The sequence below is a fragment of the Myotis daubentonii genome, chromosome 15 (genome assembly GCF_963259705.1).
Source record: "Myotis daubentonii chromosome 15, mMyoDau2.1, whole genome shotgun sequence".
In the NCBI taxonomy this organism is placed as follows: domain Eukaryota; kingdom Metazoa; phylum Chordata; class Mammalia; order Chiroptera; family Vespertilionidae; genus Myotis; species Myotis daubentonii.
Window position 1 is genome coordinate 10,204,363 of NC_081854.1, and position 27,977 is coordinate 10,232,339.

At 44.4% G+C, this 27,977-nt stretch overlaps 1 protein-coding gene and 1 long non-coding RNA gene across 2 annotated transcripts in view; one reads left to right on the plus strand and one right to left on the minus strand.

Annotated features, from left to right (window-relative positions):
• Positions 1 to 27,977, minus strand: part of ARHGAP35 (Rho GTPase activating protein 35) — a 138,367-nt gene that overhangs the window by 52,812 nt on the left and 57,578 nt on the right. The window contains exon 3 of the mRNA XM_059666065.1: positions 15,988 to 16,132. Within this exon, the coding sequence (XP_059522048.1) occupies positions 15,988 to 16,132 (145 nt within the window). The remainder of the gene's footprint in view (positions 1 to 15,987; positions 16,133 to 27,977) is intronic.
• Positions 1 to 27,977, plus strand: part of LOC132216699 (uncharacterized) — a 207,008-nt gene that overhangs the window by 30,891 nt on the left and 148,140 nt on the right. The window lies entirely within an intron of this gene.

Below are 27,977 nucleotides of genomic sequence, written 5' to 3' on the forward strand. Positions count from 1 at the left end.
GGTCAAACCTGCAACCTAGGTACGTGACCTTGACCAGGAGTCGAACCTGTGACCCTTTGGTGCTTGGGTTGACACTCTAATCACTGAACAACACCAACCAGGGCATCACTGAGACTCTTTATATTTGACTTGGCACTCGATATCTATGTGCTGAATAAATGACAGTATCCTTATGGTTCTAGGCCCTTCAGTTCTCTGCCCTCTGGAACTAGGCAGAGAAATAAATGCACAAAGGACTACTTATCTAAAGAGTGAGGTAAAATGGAGATAGCTCTGTGGAAAAAAAATATTCCCAAGTCTTTATCACAGGCTGAGTAAGCATGGAGAAGATCTAAAACAACAGGAAACAAAGATCCCTGACAATAAGGAGTGAAGTGTCTAAATAGGGATTTAAAACCAATCCATGAGATAATCAGAGGACAGGCAAGATATTAATGCTGAAAATTTCGCCTTGAAATAATAAGCTCCCTCCCCTTTTCTGAGTGTTTACTATGTGCCCAGCATAATCAGGCACACGATCTCATTCAATCTCATAGTGCTAATAAGGTGGCTGTCACCAGTAGCTGTGTCTTACAGAGGAAAGCAGTTTAGCTGAGAGAAGTAGCAGAGCTGGGATTTTAAACGGAAGGTCACCGGTTCCAGAGTCCATGCTTGACCCACCCTGCTCTAGGCCCCGAAGGAACTCAGGAAGGGGAGTGTGAGTCACTCTCCCGAAGGGAGAAGCCTGGGCTGGACCTTGAAGGAGAGCTCAGGCCTCCGTACAGGGGAAGAGGACAAAGCCCAGTGGCCAGGAGGGCTTGGCAGATGGGGGGCCCCAGCAAGTTGAGAGGCCCAACTCCAGTGGAAGATGCATCTGAGACAGTGCCAAGAATGGTAACAGCAGCAAATGCTAACTGACCACTTATAACCTGCTAAGTACTATTATAAGGTCTTTAACATGCTGAGTCATCTCAATGGCTCAAAGCACTATCTTTATTTTCACTTGACAGTCAAGGAAACTGAGTCACAGAGAGGTTAAACATTTGTTCAGAAGCAGCAGAGCGAAGATCTGAACCCAGGCAGTTTGGCTCCAGGTTCATCCTGAATAGATTATTCAGTGGCAAGAAAATAAGGGTGGCAGGCCACCAAAACACACACAATATGCAGTGGTACGTGCACAGGCGCACGGTCCCCACAGGCACGGGGCAAAAGTCCTCACCTGGCTTCTCCGAGGCCCGTCCCACGTTACCAATAACACGTGCACTCTGTCCTCTCCCATCCCCACCTCCTGCTTTCATCTGCCCTGATGTGTTTGTTGCCTGGCTGTCTCCCAAAGGCCTCTGGTCTAATGGTGAGCATTTCCCCTAAAGATGTCACCCTCAATTAGTGGTGAAATTTAAATCTGCCACGCAGAAAGCACTCTGCTCATTTACCCAGGCAAATGAGCTAAACCAGAAGGAAGGTCACAGCTCTAAGTATCCTGTCAAAGGCCATTTTTATAGAGGGCTTCCATTTGCAGAGGAGCCGAGGGCCACCTCTGACCTGCAAACAATGCAGACAAGCTGATCTACAGCCACAGCCTTAAGTCATGGCTGCAGGGCTTCGAGATCACTCTCAGAGATACAGGAGTAAGAGCCTGCTTCTGGACTCTGCCTCATTTTTCCTCCCCTCCAAATGCCCGCAGGGCTTAACCTTTCATTTTGGAGTCACACTGGTAGGTGTCAATAACACCACCAACTTATCTGTGCTACCGATGGTCAAAAGTTAATCAGAGAGCAATGCCCTTTGATGGCTGGGCAAGTAAAAACCATGGAGTTATCAAGATCTGTGCTAACCACAGCCTCAACTTGAAACGACAGGGAGAGCCCCAGCGAAGAAAAGAGCTACACCACAAGGTCCCGGAAGGATTCCAGATGATTCCAGCCAGGCACACTGCAAATGGGAAAAACCCAGCTGCTCAAAACATGGGTGAGACAGCTCTGTGTACCCACCCCTTGCCAAGAGCCCCCTTATCTAAAGACGGCAAACACAAAGCCACACATAGCCAGCAGAGATCCCCTTACTGGTTTAGCTCTCAGCCTCGTAGATTATTATGCCTCAGGGACTGATATGTGCTTCAAGACATCTTTTAAACGATCATGTTCAACATGCTAAAATTATTAAGTCCGGCCTGTGTGGCTAGGTGGTTGAGCATGAACCCATGAACCAAGAGGTCCCTGGTTCCATTTCTGGGCAGGGCACATGCCTGAGTTGCAGGCTCAATCCATCCCCAGTAGGGAACATGCAGGGACAGCCAATCGATGTTTCTTTCTCATTGATGTTTCTCTCTTTCTAAAATCAATAAAAGCATATTAAAAAATTAATTATTAAAAAATGTCTCATTCCACTCTGGCTGGGTGGCTCAGTTGGTTGGAGTGTCGTCCAGAGCACCAGAATGTTTCGGGTTCAAGGTCAGAGCACATACAAGAGGCAACCGATCAATGTTTTTCTCTCACACTGATGTTCCTCCCCCTCTTTCCCCCCTCTTTAAAATCAATAAAAACATATCTTGGGGTGCGGATTGAAAAAAACAACACTCACACGAAGTGTCTCCTCCTGGTTATATATCTGAAGCATATGAGTGCACACAAATGCACCAAAATTCATGCATAAGAATGTTCATAGCCCGCCCTAACCGGTTTGGCTCACTGGATAGAGTGTTGGCTACGGACTGAAAGGTCCCAGGTTCGATTCTGGTCAAGGGCATGTACCTTGGTTGCGGGAACATCCCCAGTAGGGGGTATGCAGGAGGCAGCTGATCGATGTTTCTCTCTCATCGATGTTTCTAACTCTCTATCCCTCTCCCTTCCTCTCTGTAAAAAAAATCAATAAAATATATTAAAAAAAAATTTATGGAATGAACCCAGACATAATGCTAAGTAATGGAAGTCAGACCAAAACTGCATTTGGTCTGAGTCCATTTTAAAAGAACAAAAGCAATAAAAATTTTTTTTTAATTAATTAATTAAATAAACAAAAGCGGCAAACTATTCTGTAACTCTCAGAAAGTAGGATAGTGGTTATGCCTGGTAAGAGGAGTCCAGGGCAGGGAGGGGGGACATGTGGGGCTGGTCATCTTCGGTTTCTTGATCTGGGTACTGATATGCAAGTGTGTTCCATCTGTGGCTATTCACTGAGCTATACTCATGATGACTGTACTTTACTTTTTTATTTTAAATCCTCATCTGAGGATATGCTTTTATTAATTTTTAGAGAGAAAGAGAGAGAAAAACATCTACGTGAGAAACATCTACGTGAGAGAGACACATCTATTGGTTGCCTCCTGTACAGGCTCTGACAAGGGATCAAAACCAAAACCTAGGTTTGTACCCTAACTAGGAAATGAACCTGCCTGGTGCACTGGAGGGCATTTTAACCAACTGGGCCAACCGGCCAGGGCTAAGTGTACTTTCTTAATGATGCTACAACTTCAACGAGAAGTTTTTAAAAACTACAGACATTGTCCTACAGATATTGTCCATTACTGAAAATGCCCCTTCCTAATGCTGCGACCCTTTAATACAGTTCCTCATGTTGTGGTGACCCCCAACCATACAATTATTTTCGTTGCTACTTCATAACTCTAATTTTGCTACTGTTATGAATCGTAATGTAAATATCTGATATGCTATATGTGTTTTCCAATGGTCGCATCCCCACAGGTAGAGAACTGCTGCTTGGATTTCCGCAGCCTTATCAAGCCAGTGATAGGAGCCACCAAACGATGGCTAACGCTGACTGGGTGATCACTATGGTCCAGACATTAAGCTAAGAACATTACAAACAGGAGTTCATTTAATTCTAAAAAAAATTCTTTTGAAGGAGCTATTATTTTTGTTCCCAATTTGAAGCTTAAGACAGTTTAAGGCCAGCTACTATATGAGAAAGTCAGGATATCAGGGTGACCCCAAAGCTCACGGACGTAACTCCTGGGTATCTAAATGGGTTCATGCTATAAACATAGAAGTTGCATTAGGCTCCCAAACTTTTTCATGACCCTGACTTTTATATTGAGTCTAGGCCAGCTGTCTTGTAAAGTGTATCACATTCTAGATTTTTCTGATTGTTTCCTTATAAGATTCAGATTAAGTATTTTAGTCAAGGAGGCACACAATGTTAGCCTGAACTGCTAGTGGGGGTGCCAGGGCTAATGATTTTAAGACAGTAAACTCCAGATCTCTCCATTATAAAAGTACACCCCCCCTTTTTTTGTTAATCCTTACCCAAGGATATTTTTCCATTGATTTTTAGAGAGAGTAAAAGAGAGGGGGAGAGACACAGAGAGAGAAACATCGATGTGAGAGACACATCGATTGGTTGCTCCCCCAGGGGCCTACAACCAAGGTACGTGCCCTTGACTGGAATCAAACTGGGACCCTTTCAGTCCAAGGGCCGACACTCTACCCACTGAGGCAAACCAGCTAGGGCCATTTCCCTTTTATAACTGGTAATTAATGTGTTGGTTGATATTCTGAAACCATGTAACTATCAAGAGTTCCCTGAAAGCCATTTCATAGTGATTTTTTTTTTTTTTACTTTTTAAAAATCAACTACTGAGGCATAATTTATATACAATAAACTTATTTAAAAGTATATAATTTAATAATTTTGAAATATGAATATAGGAGTGAAATCATCACCACAACCAAGATACAAAACGCTTCCATCACCCCCAAAAGGTTTTCCATGTCCTTTGTAATCCATTCTTGCACTGTTAACTCCCAGGCTGATCTGCCTGCTGTCACTATAGATTAGTTTGCATTTTCCAGAGTTAGGTCTAACTGGAATCATAACTTGTAGTCTTTTGTATCTGGCTTCTATCACGCACAGCTTTTAATGATTTGAGATTCAAACACGTTGCTGCATGTTGCAGGACTTTATTTCTTTTGGCCCCTGAGTAGTATTCCAGTGGATGAATGGACCAGCTCATTTACTAACCTGTGGATGGGTGGTTTCGTTTGGGATTTCATGAACAAAGCTGCTGAAAACGTCTTCATTTCTTTTGGACTAATACCCATGAGTGGAATAGTAAGTGTATGTTTAAACTTTAATAAACTATCCCAGAGATTTCCAAGGTCAGTTTATATACCTTTTATATTCCCAGCAGCAGCTGGTAAGGGTTCTAACTGCCCGAGATTGTCACTTGGTCCTCTTTGTCAGTCATTTCATTTCCCAGTGATTTTAATTTCATTTTTAATGTTTTTTAAAAACATATTTTTATTGATTTCAGAGAGGAAGGGAAAAGGGGAGAGAGAGAGAAACATCAATGATGAGAGAGAATCATTCATCGGCTGCCTCCTGCATGCTCCCTACTGGGGATTGAGCCCAAAACCTGGGCATGTGCCCTTGAATGGAATCAAACCCAGAACCCTTCAGTCCACTGAGCCAAACTAGCTAGGACTTTAATGTTTTTATTGATTTCAGAGAGAGGAAGGGATAGGGAGAGAGAGAGAGAAACATTAATGATGAGAATCATTGATTGGCTGCCTCCTGCATACCCCTATCAGGGATCAAGCTGGAAACCAGGGCATGTGCCCTGACCTGGAATCGAACCGTGACTTCCTGGTTCATAGGTTGACGCTCAATCACTGACCCACACTGGCCGGGCCCCAGTGATTTTAAAATCCAGTAATGTTTTTTGCCTGAATTTGTTATGCATTTGTATGATTATGTCTACCTCCACCATCCCTGGACCTTATGGGGGAGAACTTTATTTCAACACAGTGCCTAGCATATAGTAGATGCTTAATATACATATTCAATAAATATCTGTAAAATGAATAAAATCTATTACTCCTCCAATAAAAAGATGGTAAGCTAAATATTTTTAAAGCTAATAAGTGACTTATCAGGAAGTTTCTGTCTACAACCATTTTGTGCATTACCCTGCATTTTCCCACTCAACCAGAGATGAGACTCAAACTTGACCTGATTCTGCTGCCCCTCAAGAGAGGCAAGTATATAAAAAGGCCGCTAAGTGCAGGCACCAAAACCCCAAGGCAGGGTTGTGTGGCTCAATCTTATGCCCTCCAGCAAAGGGCTTTAAAAATAGTAAATGTCAATTGTAATATTGTGCCCATGTAGGTGCTGCGATGCCCCGAAGACTGAGCCCTGGTTCTGTCACCAGGTTTTGTGAAGGTTTCCTCCTAAGAGTGGGGAAGAGAATGTAAGTGCTGCCACATTCTCTCAGCCAAGATCCTCCCCACAGAGATATACCCCGATCCCTTCCCAAGGGCCAGCTTCCCACCACATCTGGTATCTTAGAGCAACAGAATCTCCTGTGAAATGAGAGCACTTACGTCAAGTGCCTGGGCCATAGCAAGCACACAGTTAACGTGTCCGAAACAGAAAATGGGAGCGTCGCCGTGACGAAGGCCATCTTTGGCATTATTATTTTCATCAGCTGCTGGGCTTCCTTGACTCCAGGGGATTTTCCATTCCACAGGGACTAACTGAAATTAAGATGCACTAACAAAACTGTGGTCTATAGCTATTTATATGATATGGCCTGAATACATCATAAGTTGAGATGGAAAAGTAGGGGCCTTATGCCCAAATGAAACTGCTTCTGCCTGGGAACAGCTGCTTTCTCCGCCCTCGCCAGTGCTTGCTAGGCGTGCTGGGGACTGGTCACTACTCAGGAAGCGAAGCAGTTAAGGAAAGGACTGCCCCTCTTGCCCTGCCTCCTCCCACTACTAACAGAAAAAGGTGGTTTTTTTTTTTAAATCACAGAAAGAGGGAGAGGAGGTTCGGTCTCACACATTATTCAAAGGAATCGCTCCTAGGGAGTGCGGTTTTTAGTTCAATGACTGACGAGTGAGGCCTGGGCCTGGGGAATATATGCGGCAGAGCCCAGAGGAGCAGGCACTAGGCACTCCGCCTGCAGGGTACTAGCCCTCCTGGATGGAGAGGGTGACACTGGAAGCTGCCTCAGGGGGTTTCTCCACTGGTGGACAAGAATATTTTCCCCAACTGTGGGAAAAAAGCCTTGACTCAGAATTGGTACAGAGATCCGGGATTTGAATCCTTAGTTGTGTGACCACAGTGAGGTGGGAAGACAGTGTATTTATCCTGTGAAATTCTTCTCAGGACTGTGAACAAGCTCTAAAAATAAGTACTCACCCCAACTCCAGGGAGATAAACTCTGGACCGAACTGAATATTCCTACTTCCTGCCACGCACAGAGAGCTTAGATTAGCGGGGCCAACATTCTCTCTCAGGACTCAGCCTGCTATAGAAAGGAGCAGTGACTCCATGGCCCCGACCACTTTTCCATGAGGGTGAAAACTGGAAGAAAAAGCATTCCAGCCAGAAATGCAGTCTATCTGACCCCCAGCAAACCCCTCCCCGTGGTGACCTCAGAGCAGCTGCAGACGCTACATGCCCTCTCCCAGCCCTCCCCTGTCACCAGAGCTGCGAGAATAAAACCGAATACCTTATTAGCACAGCAGGCGCTGAGGCCATACCTGGGCTGGGGCTAAAAGCATCTGCAAATCAATCTGGAAGCTGCTCTACCTACTGGCCATTTGTTGAACACATTCCAACGTTAGGAAATACGAAACAAGGGTCCAAGAGCTCAGGGAAAAGACAGGTGCAAACCAGAGCCAATTTCACCCACAGGCTCTGGGCTAACCTCAGAACGTGGGGAGCGCTCCGATGCAGAGTCCTGGCAAGAGGGCACAGGAGCGCAAACTTTCAGACAACAAGGCAGTGGTCCTTTTCCTGTCACCTGTTTAGGAGGAGTTAGCAGCTGACTCACTAACTATGGGCAGGGGAGACGGCAGTCCCCGAACCCTGCCCTGGGCCGCCCTGGACCTAGGAGCTGCCTGAAAACAAAGCTTCTCTTCCTCTTCAACACCAAATTTTGTCCTCTTCTCAGATCAAAGGTTAGAATGCAGCTGACTGAGAGATGAAATTAAAAAATGATGCTCAAGGTACAGTGTCAAGTCAAACAGAAAATAAGCTGCAGGATAATATGTACACAATTTCATGTTTTTAAACTTTTTTTTTGGGGGGGGCAGTATTAGCAGAAAAAAATATTACAATTATTACTGATTACTTCTGGAGATTGGGATTATAAGGGACTTGCATTTTCTGTTATATACCTACTAGGGGCCCGGTGCACGAAATTCGTGCACTGGGTGTGTGTGGGGGGTGGGGGGGAGTGTCCCTCAGCCCAGTCTGCCCCCTCTCACATACTGGGAGCCCTCAGGCGTTGACCCCCATCACCCTCCAATCGCAGGATCGGCCCCTTGCCCAGGCCTGACGCCTCCGGCAGAGGCGTCAGGCCTGGGCAAGGGGACCATCATATCCCCCCAATCCCTGGCTCCGCCCCCCACCCAGGCCTGATGCCTCGGCCAGAGGAGTTGACCCTCATCACCCTCCGATCACCTATCACCGGATCGGCCCCTTGACCAGGCCTGAGGCCTCCGGCAGAGGTGTCAGGCCTGGGCAGGGGACCCCCAGCTCCCCGCGGTTGCAGGCTTCGCCCCTGCCCAGGCCTAACGTCTCTGGCCTAGGCGTCCAGCCCGGGCAGCGGGGACCCGCAGCTGCAGCAGCCCCGTGATCGTGGGCTTCGCTTTAGGCCCAGGCAAGGGACCCCTAGCTCCCGGGACTGCCAGCTTCGACCGTGCCCAGCTCCCATCGCTGGCTCCACCCCTACTTCCTGCTATCACTGGCCAGGGCGGAAAAGGCACCTGATTCTCCGATCATGGCTGGGGGGCAGGGCAAAGGCGGCCCCAGGGCCGCCTTTGCCCTGCCCCCCAGCTCTTAGCTCCCCCCTGGGTTTCCGATCACTGTCAGTGGCAGGGGGCTTCTTCCTGCTTTCCCTTTCGCCTCCCGGCATTGTGCCTACATATGCAAATTAGCCGCCATCTTGTTGGCAGTTAACTGCCAATCTTAGTTGGCAGTTAATTTGCATATAGCCCTGATTAGCCAATGAAAAGGGTATCGTCGTACGCCAATTACCATTTTTCTCTTTTATTACTGTTGACTAGAAGCCCCATGCACAAAAAATTTGTGCACTGGTGGGGGGGGGAGGGGTCCCTCAGCCCAACCTGTGCCCTCTCACAGTCTGGGACCCCTCGGGAGATAACCACCTGCTGGCTTAGGCCCGCTCCCCTGGTGGCAGATGGCATGCCCAATCCTGAGATGTCTGCCCCTTCTACCCCGGCCGCAGATGGCAGGCTCCGATGCCACGCTGGGTTGGGCGGCTGCTCAGATCGGGCTGCCGCCCGCCCCATCCACCCCGCCCCGCACACAGCAGGCCCGGATCCCATGCTGGGGCAGGCGGCGGCTCGGGATCCCGCTGCCACCTGCCCTGCCCCGCACACGGCAGGCCAGGATCTCGCATTGGGGCGGCGCAGTGGGATCTGCCTGCAGTATCCAAATTAGCCGCCATCTTTGTTGGCAGTTAATTAGCATATCATGCTGATTAGCCAATGGGAGGCATAGTGAAGGTACGGTCAATTACCATGTTTGTCTATTATTAGATAGGATAATATTGAATTGCCCTAGCTGGTTTGGCTCAGTGGATAGAGCATCAGCCTACGGATTGAAGGGTCCTGGGTACGATTCCAGTCAAGGGCGCATGCCTGGGTTGCATGCTTGATCCCCAGTAGGTGGTGTGCAGAAAGCAGCTGATCAATGATTCTCTCTCATCATTGATGTTTCTATCTCTCTCCCCCTCTCCCTTCCTCTCTGAAATCAATAAAGCTATCATTCAGAATTGAAGGTCAGATAAAGGGCTTCACAGATAAGGAAAAGCTAAAGGAGTTCACCACCACTAAACCAGTATTATATGAAATGCTGAAAGGTATCTTTTAAGAAGAGGAAGAAGAAGAAAAAGGTAAAGATACAAATTATGAACAAATACACATCCATCAACAAGTGAATCTAAAAATCAAGTGAATAAATAATGATGAACAGAATAAACTGGTGATTATAATAGAATCAGGGGCATAGAAAGGGAGTGGACTGACTATTCTTGGGGGGGAAAGGGGTGAGGGGGCTGCGGGAAGAGACTGGACAAAAATTGTGCACCTATGAATGAGGACAGTGGTGGTGGGGGGGGGGGGCGGAGGGTGGGAGGGGAACCGGGTGGAGGGGAGCTATGGGGGGAAAAAAGAGGAACAACTGTAATAACCTGAACAATAAAGATTTAATGGAAAAAAATAATATTGAGTTAATGCTAATATTCTTTTTTTTTTAAAGAGATGAGACAGATAATCTGTATTGCCAACAAACATCTCTCTTTTTAAAATATCCTCATCCAAGGATATATTATTGATTTTAGAAAGAGGAAAGGAGAAAAAGAGAAACATTGATGTGAGAGAGAAATATTAATTGTTGCCGTCTGTGTGCACCCTGACCAGAGATTGAGAATCTGCAATCTAGTTATGTGTCCTGACTGGGAACCAAACCCTTGACCTTTCAGTGCATGGGACAACGCTCCAATCAAATATGCCACACCAGCCAGGGCAATACTAATATTCTTAAAAGTGATAATATTGTAGTTATGGAGGAGAAAGTCCTTAAGTTTAGGGACCTATGCTGAGATTTTTAGGAGTGAAGTGACATAGAGCCTGCAGTTTACTTTCAAATGGTTCAACAACTATAAAAATTAGGCAAGTAAGGGGAAATGTGCAAAATGTCTACTGGTGACTACTGAGTGACTGTTGTATGACTCTTACAACTTTTTTTAAAAATATATATATTTTTATTGATTTCAGAGAGAAAGAGGGGGGGAGAGAGAGAGAGAGAGAGAGAGAGAGAGAGAGAGAGAGAGAGAGAGAAACATCAATGATGAGAGAGAATCATTGATCGGCTGCCTCCTGCATGCTCCCTATTGGGGATCGAGCCCGCAACCTGGGCATGTGTCCTTGACCAGAATCCAACCTGGGACCCTTCAGTCCGCAGGCCAACACTCTATCCACTGGACCAAACAAGCTAGGGCTCTTACAACTTTTCTATAGATTTTACAATTTTCAAATTTAATAGTTGAGGAGGAAAGAAAAAGAGTCACGGATATTTACATTTAACGGTAAAGTCTGACCGGCAATAGGAAGGAAGACCAAATGCCTGGAGGGTGAAGCTTAGAGCAATGACTAGCACACACTGAGCACTCACTCCTGTGTGCCAGGCACCTTGCTCAGCGCCTCACAGACAAGTCTTCCTGCACCCTCACAGCAGCCCTGGGAGGCAGGTCTGTCATCTCCTTCAGTTTATAGATGAGCAAATGGCAGAACAAAGATTCTAACCCCAGGCTACCTAGATCTGAAGCTCTGTATCACTAAAATGCCTCCCTAGCTAATCTGTTTATTATTTTAAGAATACCAGGAAAAAACCCTACATGGGCCCAACAACGGGGGAATGGTTTAAATAATCTGTGATACAGCCATTTAATGGAACAAGATGCAGCAATTAAAAGTCATGTTTGCAGTCCTGGCCAGTGTTGCTCAGTGGTAGAGCATCAGTCCACACACCTAAGAGTCATGGGTTCAATTTCTGGTCAAGGGCACGAACCTTGCAGGATTGCAGGTTCATTCCTGGTCCCAGGGGCACGTGAGGAAGGTAACCAATCAACGTGTCTTCCTCACATCAATATTTCTATTTCCCTCCCTCTCGCTCTAAAAATCAATGGAAAAATGCCCTTGGGTGAGGATTTGCAACAATAAAAGTCATGTTTTGTCTGGTTTAAAAAGCAGTTGTTCTTGCCCTGGCTGGTGTGGTTCAGTTGGTTGGAGTGTCATCCATTACACCATGAGATGGCCAGTTCGACTCCTGGTCAGGGCACGTACCTAGGTTGTGGGTTGGATCCTCAGTCAGGGTGGGAGCAAGAGACAGTCAATTGATATTTCTCTGTCAACCTCTCCTTTCTCTTGTCTCTCCCCCCATTCCTCTCTCTAAAATCAGAAAAAGTAATAATTAAAAAGTGGTTATCAAAAAATGGTTCTCCGCCAAAACCGGTTTGGCTCAGTGGATAGAGCGTCGGCCTGCGGACTGAGGGGTCCCGGGTTCGATTCCAGTCAAGGGCGTGTGCCTGGGTTGCGGGCACATCCCCAGTGGGGGGCGTGTAGGAGGCAGCTGATTGATGTTTCTCTCTCATCGATGTTTCTAACTCTATCTCTCTCCCCTCCTCTCTGTAAAAAATCAATAAAATATATTTAAAAAAAAAAAAAATGGTTCTCCAACTCAACTCTTGGTTACTAAACTCTTTTTCTGCAGAAAACAGGAGTAGGTAAACTGGTGGGTGAATTCAGGACTCTTTTACTTCATCTAAGTTATGCTTAAAAATTTTTAAGAACTATCACATGACATATTTTGAATTATGTAAAGGTATACATACACATATGCAGAGAAATAAGATTATAAGGAAATACATTAAACCATTAACAGAGGTTTTCACTAAGTGAAGATCAACTAACCTTTAAATTCTTTTCATTATTCTTTTGCTGAATTTCTACAAATAAACATATTTTAATTATATAAATAGGAAAAAGTTCTCTTAGGAAATGGAGTACACAAGGTCCACACCTGAACATGCAGACTAAGCTCATAGATACTATGTTGAATTTTCTCCTTAAGACAAAGAAGAAAACAACAGAATTCAGATATCCCAGAGTAAAACCCACTCACTCAATCAACAATGAGTGTATACTGGGTGCCAGGCTCTAGGGAGACAGGAGAACAGAGACTCCTGTTCTCAGGAAGTGGAACTGTGCCTGAGGAGAACTACCAGGAAGATGACATCAAAGTGCTGCTGGGGTGGGGGAGTCTGGAAGAGTGAGGGCAAGTTTCAGAGGCAGGAGAAATGTGGGATATTTCAGACATACGAAGGGCATATGCAAAGCAGAGTAATAATACAAAGGAAGTCTGCTTGGTCCATGTTCTTCTAAAGTATTGTTTGTATTCATGTAAAACAATTCGAAATCAATGCCCACCGTAGTATAAAACAGAAAGAAGGGGGTGGGGGCAGAAGAGAGAAAAGGAAGGATGAAGGGAGGGGAGAGGAGAAGAGGGCGGGAAGGCAGGCAGACAATGACAGCATGACAGCACTGGGTATGAGAGGGAGAGGTCAGGAGTGTGGCCGGCAGCTGGCAGGCAACGAGGAGCCAGGAAGAGGTTTTCAGTAGAACTGTCACATGCTCAGGATGGACTGAGAAGGGTGCGATGGTGGGGCAGCGGAACTCAAGTGGAGGGGACAGAGCTAAGAGATGACCAAGTAGAAGCGATGGACTTGGGAAGTGATTAGCTAAGTCGGAGATGTCCCTGAAGCTCCGAGCTTTTTGGTGAGAGGGGACAGTCGTGCAGTCTAACAGAGCTTTCAGAGAAGCAGCAGCTTGGTGGCAGACTGTGGGCCGGGTGGAGGAGGTCTTCATATCTGAAAGGTTTCACAAGTAGAAGAGCAAGGAGAGGTATATTTTGTCACTGGGTGTAAAGAAAAGCTAGAGGGCATGGGGACAACATTCAAGCACCTGGTACCACCACAGGGGAGCCACGGGAGGAGGCCACTCACAAAAGGCTCCTGAGAAGGGGAAGCTCTCCCAGACAGGAAAATCCAAACTAGTAAGTGCAGAAGGAATTAGAGTTAGAACTATGGTGAGCAGGGTCTCAGGCAAGAACCATCAATGGATACTAAAACTAGTGGGCGAAAGTGTTAGGAGAAACCAGACATTAGAGTCTCAAATCACCTCCCTACACAATCCTTACTCATTACAAAGGGGCAAATAGTAGCTTTACAGTGGAGAAGCCTGGCAGGCACCACCACCTCAATCAAGGGATCAAGACATCTCCAGTGATGGGGCAAACTGACATCACATGCCACCTGCCGTGAGGCAGTGAGGACACAGCACTGCTTCCCTGCGATTTCTGCCACAAGCACACCCCTGAATCTAATCATGAGGAAACGTCAACAAAACAAAACAAAACTAAAAAATAGCCATCTTGAGGAACATCCTACAAAATAACTGCTCTGTACTCTTTAAAACTATCAAGGCCATTAAAAACAGATAGACTAAATGGTTTTAGATTAAAGAAGACTTAAGAGACCTGACAATTGTATGTAATCTCTCACAAAAAAATTATCTTTTACTACACAGGACATTTTAATGGAACTAATGAAATGAAAATGTCTATAGATTATATAGGTTAGTACTGCATCAGTGTTAATGTCCTAGTTTTTAAAATTACATGGTGATGTAAGAGAATGTTTTTTTAGGAAATATCCACTGAAGTATTTAGGAGTAAAGCTGCATCATACCTGTAACAAACATTTCAGGAAAAAAGATACAAATATGTAGAGAAAGAATGATACAGGGAATATGGTAAAATGTTAACATTTATGGAATTTTTTGTTACTTCAAATTGTTACAACTTATGATTTTCCTATAAATCTGAAATAAGTTAAAAAATAAAGGGAAAAAGAGCCCACCCCTCCTTCCAATGCCACAAACTATCTCTCTGAAACATTGGTGCAACTAGAAAGAATTTAATCACCCAATTGCTTTGTGTAGATTTCCTCCTGGCCCAAGGGAGAGGTGCCAGGAAGAAACAGATACAAAACCAGCGTCTAGCCCTGGCCAGTGTGGCTCAGTTGGTTGGAGCGTTGTTCCATGAACTGGAAAGTCGGGGCTCTGATTACCCACCATGGCACATACCTGGGTTGTGGTTTGATCCCCAGTCAGGGCCAGTACAGGAGGCAACCGATCAATGTTTATCACATTGATGTTTCTCTCTCCCTCCCTCTCTCTAAAACCTATAAACATATCCCCTGGTGAGGATTAAAAAACAAAAACAAAACCATGGACACTCAGAAAAAGCCTTGGTTACAGAATGGACTAAACAAAGCTGCAGGTCTGCTGTTTCAACGCTAAGCCTGGTGTGCTGCAGAGAAAACCCTGGAAATAATGACAAAGTCTTTAGCCGGCTTCCATTTGAAACCTACATTCCCTGGTTCTGCACATCCTGAGGGAATATTAAAACCAGTCACCCAACTTAGCATGATGCTGCTTAAATTATCAGCAGAGCCTGGCAGGGTGTGCACACCACACAATACTTCCTATCACTACAGATAACACCGGAATCAGGAAGAACACAGAGGGAGACCATAATCCCCACCTTGGTTTCAAATCAGTTTAAGCCTATATTCTTGAGCTCAACTACTAATGCTCAAGAATTCATGTAATCCTGTGCCCACTGTACCTCCTTCTCCCCAAAGCTCATCAGCTTTGAAAGCATCCAGGAGAAGAACAAGGGAAACAGCATGAAACTAGAAGCTCCAGGGGTTTCAAAAGAGAGGCCAGAAGACATGTTGTAGGAATTCTAAGTGAATGAAATGTATGTTTTAACACAGGTAAAATTGTGTCACTTCAATACAAAGAAGAAAAAATTTAAGACAGTTGGCTTTCACATAACACCAAGTTGTCAGTGGAATTGAAATGTAGTTGCTTGATAGAAGATACCCAAGCTGTTTTGTGTTTTTTTTTATCTCCATTAAAAGAAATTTTTTTTAAATCTCTCAAAACATGAATCTCAGGCACTATAACAGTTACAACTAGTCATTCATTTTATTAAACCAAAATGTATTACCATTTGTGTCTAGTCTGGTACTGAGGACACAATGAGAAATAAGACCCTTTCCCTGCCCTCTAGAAGCTGACAGGCAGGCAGGCTGCATGCTATGACAGGGAGCTGGGGGCACAGAGAAGACACCTAGATGGGCGACAACTGCAGCCGTGAGAACAGGACAGCTCCCGTGTTCTGAAAGCTCTACTGGACCTGGCACCACAGCCTCACAACTATGGAGATGGAGGGAGGAACCCGACAGCTGTCGGGACTGCTCAGCTCCTTCTCAGAACGCATCTCACACTAAGCGAGAGCTGATTCCAGAATCTCTAGAGGGCTTAGCCTCTGGAAAGCATGCTGTGTAGACAGTGAAAGCTGTAATTGGCACTGAGGTAACACACTTACCTGTGGCTTCAATGTACTCAATGCATCTCTCAATAAAAACAGGAATTGGCTTCTCGGGAGTCACGACGGTTGTTAAGGGGACCCCAAAATAGTTACTCTCCCAGGTTGCCTTTGTGATGGATGGCCGGGGTTTAGGCTTTGGTTTCTGTCCAAGAAAGAGAAAAGAAAGCAGAAAAATAAAGTGAGTCTCATCATGCACCTACACATCAGGAAGGCTTCCCGGGGAGAACTCACAGTGAGTGGTGCGGAAACTGCTGGAAAGGTTCCAAGCAGGACAGAGAGACCCACTTGTTCATCTCACTAAGTTTGCATTTTCTAGCCTCCAAGTATCACACAAGCTGCCAGTAAGCTGCCTCATAATCACACCTTGAGCAAGAGACTGCAGTGCCAGAACAAAGGTGTTTATAAGAAGCAGGCCATGTTTATTTAATAACAATGAAATGACTAGCCACCGCCTTTATCAGGGGTGCACTGGCATAAACAGGAAGTTTTCCAAACATCCCGAATGGCAATAGATGTTATACACTCAAAGATGACTAAACTAGCCGAAACCGGTTTGGCTCAGTGGATAGAGCGTCAGCCTGCGGACTCAAGGGTCCCAGGTTCGATTCCGGTCAAGGGCATGTACCTGGGTTGCGGGCACATCCCCAGTAGGAGATGTGCAGGAGGCAGCTGATCGATGTTTCTAGCTCTCTATCTCTCTCCCTTCCTCTCTGTAAAAAATCAATAAAATATATAAAAAAAAAAAAAAAAAAAAAAGATGACTAAACTCTTAAAAAGATAAAAGATGGAATTGAAAACTAGTAACTTACTCTTTCCAGAACAGAGATAGACCATGTATTCTGCTAAGGCTGAAAGCCCCCAGTGAGAATTCCCTTAGATACATCACCTGGTATCAATGGCTTCTGCATTTGAAAAGGGCAAAACTAACTCATCAAAGATAACTCTGTCTTTCCTTTCTCAGCAGTCACCTTCCTCATACAGTAGGAGTAGCAGCTGCAACTACTTGAGAGCTTACTATGTACTAAGCAAGTCCCAAATATTATTCCTTTTAAACCTCATGATATTCCATTTTACCAAGGAATAATGTCACATACCTAAATGACACAACTAGTAAGCGACAGTGCTAGGATTCGAACACAGGAGGGTCTGTCTCCAAAGATCCTGTCAGTAGTTATTACTGTTAGGAGTTACCCAGATTGTAGTGTATCTTTAATCATTTATCCAACATACAGTCATTGTCTGCCTAGCCCAAGAACTTTTGAAAAAACACAATGAACCCATTGGTCAAGAGCACAGGTTTTGCAGTTAGCCAGACTTGGGTAGGTAACTGAATTTTTCTAGGACTCAGCTTCATCTGTAGAATGGGGTTCCTAACACCCAAACCCACAGATCTGCTGTGAGTCTGGAGTGAAATAATTCATATAAAGCACTTAAGCAAGTGTATGCTGCATAGTAAGTATTCAATTGATGGAGGCTCAATTTTCTAGCTAACTTAGATTGTTAGAAGATACCTCTTCATCTTGTTCTAATATTGGGGGAGAGGGGAGTATAAGATTAAAATTTATTGTCTATGTACTAGTACTATGGTTAGAAGGCTTTATGGTGATTAGAAATAGCTTCCTTGCAACTTAAAAGCTTCATTTTTAAAATTCCTTAAGACCAACTAATTTGGAAGTCTCAGTTTTATTGAAGAACAGTGCTGCTATTAGTTTTGACAGCCAAATTCTGCCAAATTGAGATTGGTAAAAAGAATCACCAAAATCCAGAGTCTTCTTTGCATACTCAGATTCTAGAGCTAATAGGCTAAACAGAATGGAGAGAATATTGTTTGATTCATTGTGATCTGGCTTCAAACATGTATAAAGATAGAAGCTCTCAGCCCGTCTTCCCTTTAGTAAGAACTCACATTGTTGGGCAACTACTGTATACTGGGTGCTGAGCCACTTCCCTTCCATCATATCATTTCACCCTCACGTCCATCTTGTGAGCAGGTTGCTGTCCCTGAGATGCTAAGTCACTTAACCAAAGTCACAGAACTTGTCTGTCAGGGTTCAAACCTAGGTCTATTAGATTCTAAAGCTTAAATTCTTTTTTTAAAAAAATATATTTTATTGATTTTTTACAGAGAGGAAGGGAGAGGGACAGAGAGCTGGAAACATCGATGAGAGAGAAACATCGATCAGCTGCCTCCTGCACACTCCCCACTGGGGATGCGCCCGCAACCAAGGTACATGCTCCTGACCAGAATCGAACCCGGGACCCTTGAGTCCGCAGGCCGATGCTCTATCCACTGAGCCAAACCGGTTAGGGCAAAAGCTTAAATTCTTTATGTTGCACTTCACATAAGTACAGGATGCTAGGGAGACAGTCTAGATTGGTTCTTTCATGTAAAGATACATCATAAATCATTTATTTGTTTTTCCTTATTTCTTTGTAAAAAGTGTGAAGTCAGAGCCTGCTTGCCTTGGCAGTCTATACGGGGAGATATCGGCAGCTACTCCCCACAACCTGAGAGGCTATGTCACTGGTCTCACAAGGAATGGGCATACTGCAGTGGGCCAGGGCCAGGCTTGTGGAGTGTGTGGCTCTTCTCTGCGTCCTAAGGATCCACTCACATTCCTCCGTACTGAATCAGTTAGCTGATAGCAGGTTGAATGAAATAGAGACTGGACTGTCTTTCCCTTTGGGTTGTCACTTCAGGTAATGTCAGCCCGCAGCCTAGAAATGGGCTTGTTCCTTCTTTCATATATATTTTATCCTCTGTGTCCTTTTTTCTTGCACTTGTTTGCACAGGAAGTCCTCAAAGAATCTCAGACTAAACAGGAAGTGATCTGTTTTCTCTATAAAGGGTATCAAAAGGAATGAGAATGGGCAGGATAAGGAAAGGGAACAGTTGACTCAGACCTAGAAGCTAGTTTAGCAGCTTTTATGTAGAGACCCCTACTTTTAAGTTTACAGGTTGTACAAATTTGTAAGTAACCTGCCCTTCTAAATTGGTCTTATTAACTTGGAAATGAACTGAATCACTGAAGATACACCTGGGTCCCTTTACCTTGATCCTATTTTGTTACCCACCTCTTTAGATGGTGTTTTAACAAAGGCCAAAATCTCAGTTATATTTCTGTGGTTTTAGGAAATTTCCCATATTTTAGATCATTTTTTTCCTTATGTGTGCTTCAAAATACAGGGATTGAATTATTTTGGAGCAAATATATCAACAATATTTATGAGCATGGACTTTGGAGAAAGGGAAGACTGGGCACTATGACAACTATTTCAAATAGCTATAGGACGATCTCATGGAAAGAGAACTGAGTTTACACGATTTCCAAGGGTCATGCTGGGAAAGAGAAGAGGAATACACAGAAAGGCAATTTTGGCCAATATAAACAGAAAGTTAAAAAACAAGAAAACCCCAGCTGTTTAAAAAGGATGGGAACCGCTGTGTAAGTATTCAAAGCAGAGGCCGCAACCTACCTGCCATACCCGTCAAGGAGATTCTGCTATCAAATGGAAGGCTTTAAAATGAGACGTCTCAGAGATAGCCCCCTCACCTTGAAGGGTCGAGATCTAGTTTAGCACTTCAACTTACAAATACAGAAACAGAGAGTAAGCTTTAACAGCGTCAACTCCCCTTACTGAATGACATGGATTCATATTCTTTCTCTCTCTCTCTCTCTCTCTCTCTCTCTCTCTCTCTCTCTTAAACTCTGATTTACAGACTGTCACATACCCCCTTGAAATAAATGAAGGCTCTGTAGGGTGTTACAAAATAAGGTAAGGAATTCTTGTGCAACTAATTCTAAACCTTCTTAGTAAGCAAATCAGACTGTGGTGCATGCCAAGAGTTGGGCCAGACTGCTGATACAACAAGCACCACATCAGGTATCTGAAGAGTCCTGGGCAAATGGAAGATGGAAATGCCATTCTTCTGAGTGGCCTGCCAGATGTCTCAGTCCCCGGTCAGACATGTGTCACTCATTAGGAGTCACTAGAGCCCTTTCACCAGCAGGTCCTTGGAGAGCAGAAAGTAACAGCATGCTAACATCCATCTTCTTTTGGGGGCACTCACTTAGCAGGCTAAATTGAGAAAAAGAATCTAGCCAGAGGAAACCAAGCCCTGAGAATAATCTACACATCTGTGTCTCCAAGTTTAGAGTCTGACTGAGTCAAAACCGGAAAATAATAGTGATTCATTAGGAGCGGTCGTGTGCAGAACACTGTGCTAGGTGCTCTGAGCAATTAACTGAACTTCACAGCCAGCCTTCAAGTGAGAGCTATGAGCCTCATTTTACAGATGAGAAAACAGGCCCAGAGAGACTCAGCCCCAGCACCGAGCCAGCCAGGCAGCAGGACGCAGAGGCTAGTGATCGGTGAATGCCAAAGCCCCGCGGTTCTTTCCCTAATAGGGACTAGCTTCATGATGAAATGCCACTGACATAAACAAAGGACTGGGTCCACTTGAATCATCCTCACCTTGCCTTTTTGGATAAATATATTCTGAATGAATGACAGTCCACTGTTTTTACTTCAGTTTCCTTAAGAACACTGTGCCTGATTCTTAGTCTTGATACTTATCAGGTGGCAAAGGAAATAGCAATGAACCACTAGTTTATGGCAGTGTACTGCAAAGAAATGGGGATTGGAATTTGCCTCTGGCCTCTTGGCATTTCCGAAATGAGAAAAGAGCATTAACAGGAAAGTCCCAACTTTGCCAGAGCAGGAAGACGTCTGTCGCTTGCCCCTCCATGTCCACAAGGGCAAGAAAAAGACTAGAATTCAAGCCCAGGAGTAACAAACAGGCTGGAGAAGGGCCCCTTCTATCAGACTATACAATACCTGGGTTCCAGAGCCTGACGTGTAGTAGGCACTTAATACATTTCCTGAACAAAACCAGTTTCTAAGAATGCGCGGGGCTAATGTCTCTTGATAGCTTTTCAGGTTTAGATGAGAACTACCACTGTGGGTTCAGAGGTTTTTCTTCTCACACTGTGCTGTTCTCACTAGGATGTGAAGAGGTGAGGGTCAGAGGTCTTGTTCACACAGACAGTGCTATCACAGACAATCAATTCCCTGCATGACTCTGAGGGCACCAAACAGGGATAGTACTTCATATACACGTACGGCCATTTTCCTACTGGGCTAAGTTTCTAGAGGGCAAGAATCTTGGCATTTTTCTTTTTGAATGAATTATAGCCCAGGTCACATAGCAAACTAGCAGCAGAGCTAACATGAGGACTAAAGTCATCTCTCGCCGTCAATGAACTTACAATCTAATTGGTAAGAGAAGACATATACCACAGTAAACAAAGTTGATCTAGATATCAGATGAGTTAAGTACCAACTGAGCCACAAAGAAGTCTCTCATGGTGCCAATGGAGAGGTCAGTCACCCTTACTGGATAAAGAGAATTCTATCTTCTGTAGGAGCAACAGGTATAGCTATGTAGTGATGCTGAACAGTCAACCTCAAATATTCTCTCCTGGTCTCCATGTCAAATTAGTTATCCAGATTTTAGGGTCAGAAAATATGGTCACTAGAGTTGTACCACCTAGCCCAGCCTTTTAAATGATTGGTAACATCTCTAATAAAGGAAATAAAAAAACATTCTCTCTCTCTCTCTTTTTTGTTTTTAAAGGAGGAACAGGGACAGTGACCTCTGAGTGGGGACAATTCTCCCTTTTCCGAGTGAAACTGATATAAGCAAAGTCCTAGAAGGTCCCACACATGGTCGCATGGTTTGTCAAGTTGTGTGATGGCACACCCTGGACTAACTGTAGCTGGTATGATAGAAAAATCGAAAGATTCCTTCATTGGCCAGCTGGCATGGTTCAGTGGTTGAGCGTTGACCTATGAACCAGGAGGTCACAGTTCAATTCCTGGTCAGGGCACATGCCCGGGTGTGGGCTAGATCCCTATTGTGGGGTGTGCAGGAGGCAGCCAATCAATGATTCTCTTTCATCATTGATGTTTCTATCTCTTTCTCTCTCTCCCTTCCTCTCTGAAATAAAAATATATTAAAAAATAAAAGAAAGATTCCATCAAATGTGTCACTGTCACTACAGGTTTACTCAAAGCACTTTCTTGCATTCCATATTCACATTACCGAGTTCTGATTGGCTATGATTCTCTCACATTTCCCACAGTGCTTCAAAAAGACCTTTTCTTTTCTTTTTTAAAAATCCTCAGTCAAGCCAAAACCGGTTTGGCTCAGTGGATAGAGGGTCGGCCTTCGGACTGAAAGGTCCCAGGCTGGATTCCGGTAAAGGGTATGTACCTGGGTTGCGGGCACATCCCCGGTGGGGGATGTGCAGGAGGCGGCTGATCAATGTTTCTCTCTCATTGATGTTTCTGACTCTCTCTCTCCCTTCCTCTCTGTAAAAAATCAATAAAGTATATTTTTTAAAAAAAATCCTCACTCAAGGATATTTTTCCATTGATTTTCATAGAGAGTGGAAGAGAGAGGGAAAGAGAGAAATATCGACGTGAGGGCCCAGGCTGGGAGGAGCCTACAACTGAGGTATGTGCCTTTGACAGAACCAAATCTGGGACCATTCAGTCCTTAGGCCAATGCTCTATCCACTGAACTAAACCGGCTCAGGCTCAAAAAGACCTTGCCAATGAAGCTATTTGCTCATGCCCCACATGCATTCTTGGTTAACTGGTGCTCCCCCTTCTGTCTCCGATCAAACCAAAGCCCAAGTTTAAGAGAAAACCCGAGGGTGGGTTTGTTCTTACTGGCGAAGGCTATTATGAAAGCACAAGTGCTCAGACTTGTCTCCTTCAGGCTGGCAGTCAGTACTATGCTGGGGTCACTCACCATCTCAGGGCATCTTCGTTTAGGGAGGAACAGGAAGTATCACTGAGTCTCAGCTTTCCTAGCATCCCTAATCCCCTCGACCACCCTGGCCCGTTTACTCAGTGGTTAGAGCATAGGCCCATGGACCAAAGGGTCGTGGTTCAAGTTCCGGTTAAGGGCCTATACCTTGATTGGAGGTTCTCGAGCCCTGGTCGGGGGACGTATAGGAGACAACCAATTGATGTGTCTCTCTCAAATCCATGTTTCTCTTTCTCCCTCTCTTTCACTCTCTCTTGAAATCAATGAAAAAATTTCCCTCTGGGGAGGGTTAAAATAAAATAAAGGCATGATGTCTAGCAAATATGGATCAATCCCTGTTGTTGTTTCAGACTGAAAGGCCAACGCAATATGGGGCTGCGGGGCTGGGGGTGGTGGTGGTGGTCTACTAGTTCCAGGAAAGTTTTTAAAAAAATATGTTTTTATTGATTTGAGAGAGAGAAAGACAGAAACATTGACATCAATCAGTTACCTCCTGTATGCACCCCAGGCGGGTAACGAACCTTCAACTCAGGCATATCCTCTGACCGGGAATCGGATTGGTGATCCTTTGGTGCACAGAGCGATGCTCAACCAACTGAGCCACACTGGCCAGGGCCCAGGAAAATTTTTACAAACATCCTTCTTGACTCAATACTCACTGAATGTGGACTTCCCAGAGCTACACGCCAGTCTTTACCTGCTTCCCTGTTCTCCAACATTGGAGAAAACGAATTCCGAAGGCCTTTCTCTAGGGAAGTGGAGGTGATTCCTGACCAGAGCAGAAATAATCTGGTCCTTACAAAGATGTTTCAGTATCACTAGGTGTTGGAGGGAACAAGTTGACTCAGTGAAGATCAGAGCAATCCCCTGTTCTTTGAAAAGAGATTTGGGTTGCCTATTGTAATATATATACAGAGAGCAGGTGTGCTGTAAGCTAAAGGCAAATAGTTAAAGATAGTCTATTTTTATTACCAAAAACACACTACAGCAGTGCGTTAGGCTTAAAATAAACTGAGAAACGAATGACACCAGTTCAAAATAATTTCTCAGAGTTCCAGCTGCTATTTCAGTGTCTCCATGCCTTTTTTGTCTTCTACTCAACTAGATTCTGAAGCTAGAAACAAACAGCACCATGCTGTTCTTAGGAGGCAGTGTGGGCAAATGGGCTTTTTTCAGATAATTTGTTTAAAAGGAACAAATTGACTCGACTGACTGACTGAGTGGTCCAAATGTGTGCCTGGCTACTGAACAGCACCATCTTTCTAGTAGACTGGATTCTAGAAACCCCCCGGAAGTGGAAGTCAGTGGACCAGGCTTCAAAAATCTCAGCTCCTCCTCTCGACTAACTTGGGCAGGGTATTTAATCTCTCTGAGCCTATTTTCTCATCTCCCAAACCCAAAATTTTAAAAAAATCACTGATAAGAGAAATAGATGAAAACTATTATGAAAACGCCTGGTATGTACCTGGTACACAATAGGTAGGTATTTAAAAAGGTAGCAAAGTACAAAACCCTTTGTATGGTATGCACAGCCCTGCTACTTAGCCTGGTTCTACTTCACTTTTTGCAGTAACCACTCTAGGTTTCTTTCAACTCTTTGAACATGCCATGTTTTTGCAGCTCCAAGTTTCATACTGTTTTCTTGAAAGCTCCCCTCATGAAACCCCCATCTTCACTGACTCTGCCTGCCTCACCCTAGAAGTCTCAGCTTTATGTATCATTTCTTTGGAGAGCTTTCCCAGATATACTTGCTACATAATTTCACAGTACCCTGTACCTCCCTTCTAGTAACATTCAAAATGCATGTGAGTTCATGCTTAACATCTATCATCCCTGTGACTTGAGCTAGATCAGCACAAGTGCTCATTAAACGCCTATGCACTGCATGGTTTCCTTCCTAAAATAATGAATAAGCATGAGTTTTGGAGCAAAAGTATTGCTCTTAAAAAATACAATTCGCCAAAACTGGTTTGGCTCAGTGGATAGAGCATCAGCCTGCGGACTGAAGGGTCCTGGGTTCGATTCCAGTCAGGGGCATGTACCTGGGTTGCGGGCATATCCCCAGTGGGAGATGTGCAGGAGGCAGCCGATCGATGTTTCTCTCTCATCGATGTTTCTGACTCTCTATCTCTCTCCCTTCCTCTCTGTAAAAAATCAATAAAATATATTTTTAAAAAAAACACACAATTCATTCGAAAACTAGAAAATCCAAGGTCAGGTCGGTGCCCCCACCCCATTAAGACCAGGGTATTTATTTGGCCTCAAAGCTCACTGAGTAGGACCAGCCCTTTGGAAGCACACACTGAGAGTCTTTTCTGAGCAGGTCAAAAAAATCTTATTCCATACCATTCAGCCTGTCTGTCAAATGCAACATCCCTCCCTGGGGAGGGAGCAGCCCAATTCCCCAGCTGGTTTGTATTCACACTAGAAACTTTAACTCCGTTCTAGGCCTCACAAAATGAGAGCTGTGTCCACACAAAGCCACAACAACTAGCCAATTCACTGAATCCAATGAAATAAGCCAATTCACTGGGAGGAACACAAACTGTCAAACTGGGTACTTGGTGCCTTATAGACCAAACAATGCGTGATTGAATTGGTTTGCTTTTCAATAGGATGTCTTGTCATGTGGTAGGCTCCAGTGAGTGAAAGATTTTCTTTATCATTCTGTTTTGTCTTTTAAAAAAAAACAAACAAAAAAAAAAACACACAAAAATAAGAGCACATAAGATAGAAGGGTAAATAACCAATAATGGCTTCTCTTTAATTTGTGGTCAAACACACCAAATTCAGCAATTTGAGCTTGCCCAAAAGGCACATTTTGTGGAGCAAGGCACCCCAGCCTGTTTTTTTTTGCTTTAAAATAAGGCCCTGCCAGTCCTGATCTCCTCTTTGCAAACGCATGGCACTGGGAGACAGAGACCATGTGCAACAACAGCTCTTTACAGACAAAGCATCTATTCATAGACCCCACTCAAGTGCAATCGTAGATTTTCAATTTCATTCAGCTGAGTGCGGAAGACTCCCACTATGAGGGTGGGTTGCTAAATGGTTCAGCTGGGAAAAGGACCCAGAATGAGAGTCAGCTCTACAGTCTGCACTTTCATTAGCAGAAATGAAAGCGAGTCCCTCACTCCAAGTCCAATTTTACAGTAAAGAGCTAATCCAGCAAATGAGCCAAGAGGCTGAGCAATTTCTCTTCTCCACATCACTTCAGTACCCAGAGCATAGCTTTTTTGTTGTTGTCGGGGCTGTTGCTAGGGTAAGGGCTGAAAAAATAGCTAAATAACCCATAGGGTTAAAATTTACACAAAAGGGAGGGAAAATGTTGGTCCCCCAAGCCCACAGCTAGACCTGATCACTTTTATCCTTTCTTTGAATACAACATGTATTTTTTTCACCTTCCAGCCTTTCATACCTCATTCCTTAAGGTCTAGTTAAATATCATAACTAATGCTCCCAGCATGCAATATGCTCATTCCATTCCCCACAACCATATGAGGACAGTACTACTATGTTCTCCCCTTTTGCAGAAGGGATGTGGAGAGGTGAATCATATGCCCAAAGTCCCAGTGAGAAAGTGGAGGAGTTGGCATTTAGCATCCCCCTTCCCAGAGTCTGAGCTAATCACATACTACGCTACTTTAACTACTCCCAACATGGGATTTCTGCTCTGCCCCAACACAGCCCATCCCTACTTAGCCCCTCCACCCCCCAGCAGAGCACCTATTTTCACAATGTGCATGGGTTTTGCTGCCTCAACTGGGTGCATAGGTCTGTGCCATTCCCCCAGTGGTGACTGGCAGGAGGCACTAAGTGTGTTTTCCATTACCAACTGGTTCCCCCCTCACTTCAAATAAATACTTATTGCTTTGTCATATGACAGTAAAAATCAAAGGCCAAATCCCCCATGTCGGTGCTGGCATGACATTCTCTGGCCCATGGTATCTTGCTTTTCCAGTAGGACAAGTGTCAGTCTGCATTAATGGCAGCAATTTTAATTGGAGGTTTGCTCCAAACGGGAAGAGAATCAAGGCTTTGCTTATCTCTGCATTAAGATGACAAAGCAGATACACTCATTTCAAAGCACCATTTTCCAAGGCAGGAAAAGACAATTTCACCTTTTACTCACTCTTTCCAAAGGATACTCTTAAACTGACTTCTGGCACGCTATTGCTCTTGTGCCAGAGATATCATTTTTATTTGACTTGAAGAGGTGTGGCCCACATAACTAAGATAGATGGGAGGTCAATCACTTTCTTGCATGCTGACCCAGCAACCCAGAATAAGGAAGTTCTTAGGTAGCCGGGCTGGCGTGGCTCAGTGGTAGAGCGTCGACCTATGAACCAGGAGGTCATGGTTCGATTCCCAGTCAAGGCACATGCCTAGTTGTGGGCTCAATCCCCAGTGTGGGGTGTGCAGGAGATAGCCAATCAACGATTTTCTCTCATCATTGATGTTTCTATCTCTCTGTCCCTCTCCCTTCCTTTCTAAAATCAATAAAAATATATTTTAAATAAAAATATATTTAAAAAAAAAAAAAGTTCTTAGGTAAAAAGTGCTCATTACCAGCATGGATGCAGCGACCTCAGGTGCTCACCCTATCCAGCTGTTTTCTGCTGAGCCTACATAGCGTGTGCTCTTTACAGTTTAAAGCATGGTTTGTTTGGGAATTGTGTTTTAAAAGCATTATTTTCAACAGGTATTAAAAACAGAAGTCAGAAAAACAGCTATAATTCGCAGTGTGCTATTATGCCACTTTCCTAATTCCCAGGTGTGCAAACACCCCCACAAATCTGAATCCTGTCAGCATTTAGAGAAGCTGTTCTGGCAACACTGGGAGTGGAGGAGGAAGAGAAGACAAAACGTTCAAAATGTTTGGATCCCAGTATCATTAAACAGGAGCGTTAAGGAAACACTGGGACGTAGGTCAGGCTACTTTTTGGCTTCATGCTTTCAATGGGTCTGTTCACTACCAACCTTTGGAGAACAAAATACCAAAGGCAGATAAAGGCATCCAAGCAGAAAAACAAACCGAGGGAAAACCAGATAGGAAAAGAATGCCTATGATATTTATTAATATCAGCTCAGAGGGGGAGAGGAACAGAACAAAAATGATACAGCCTTGCCCCTTTCTGACCCTGTAAAT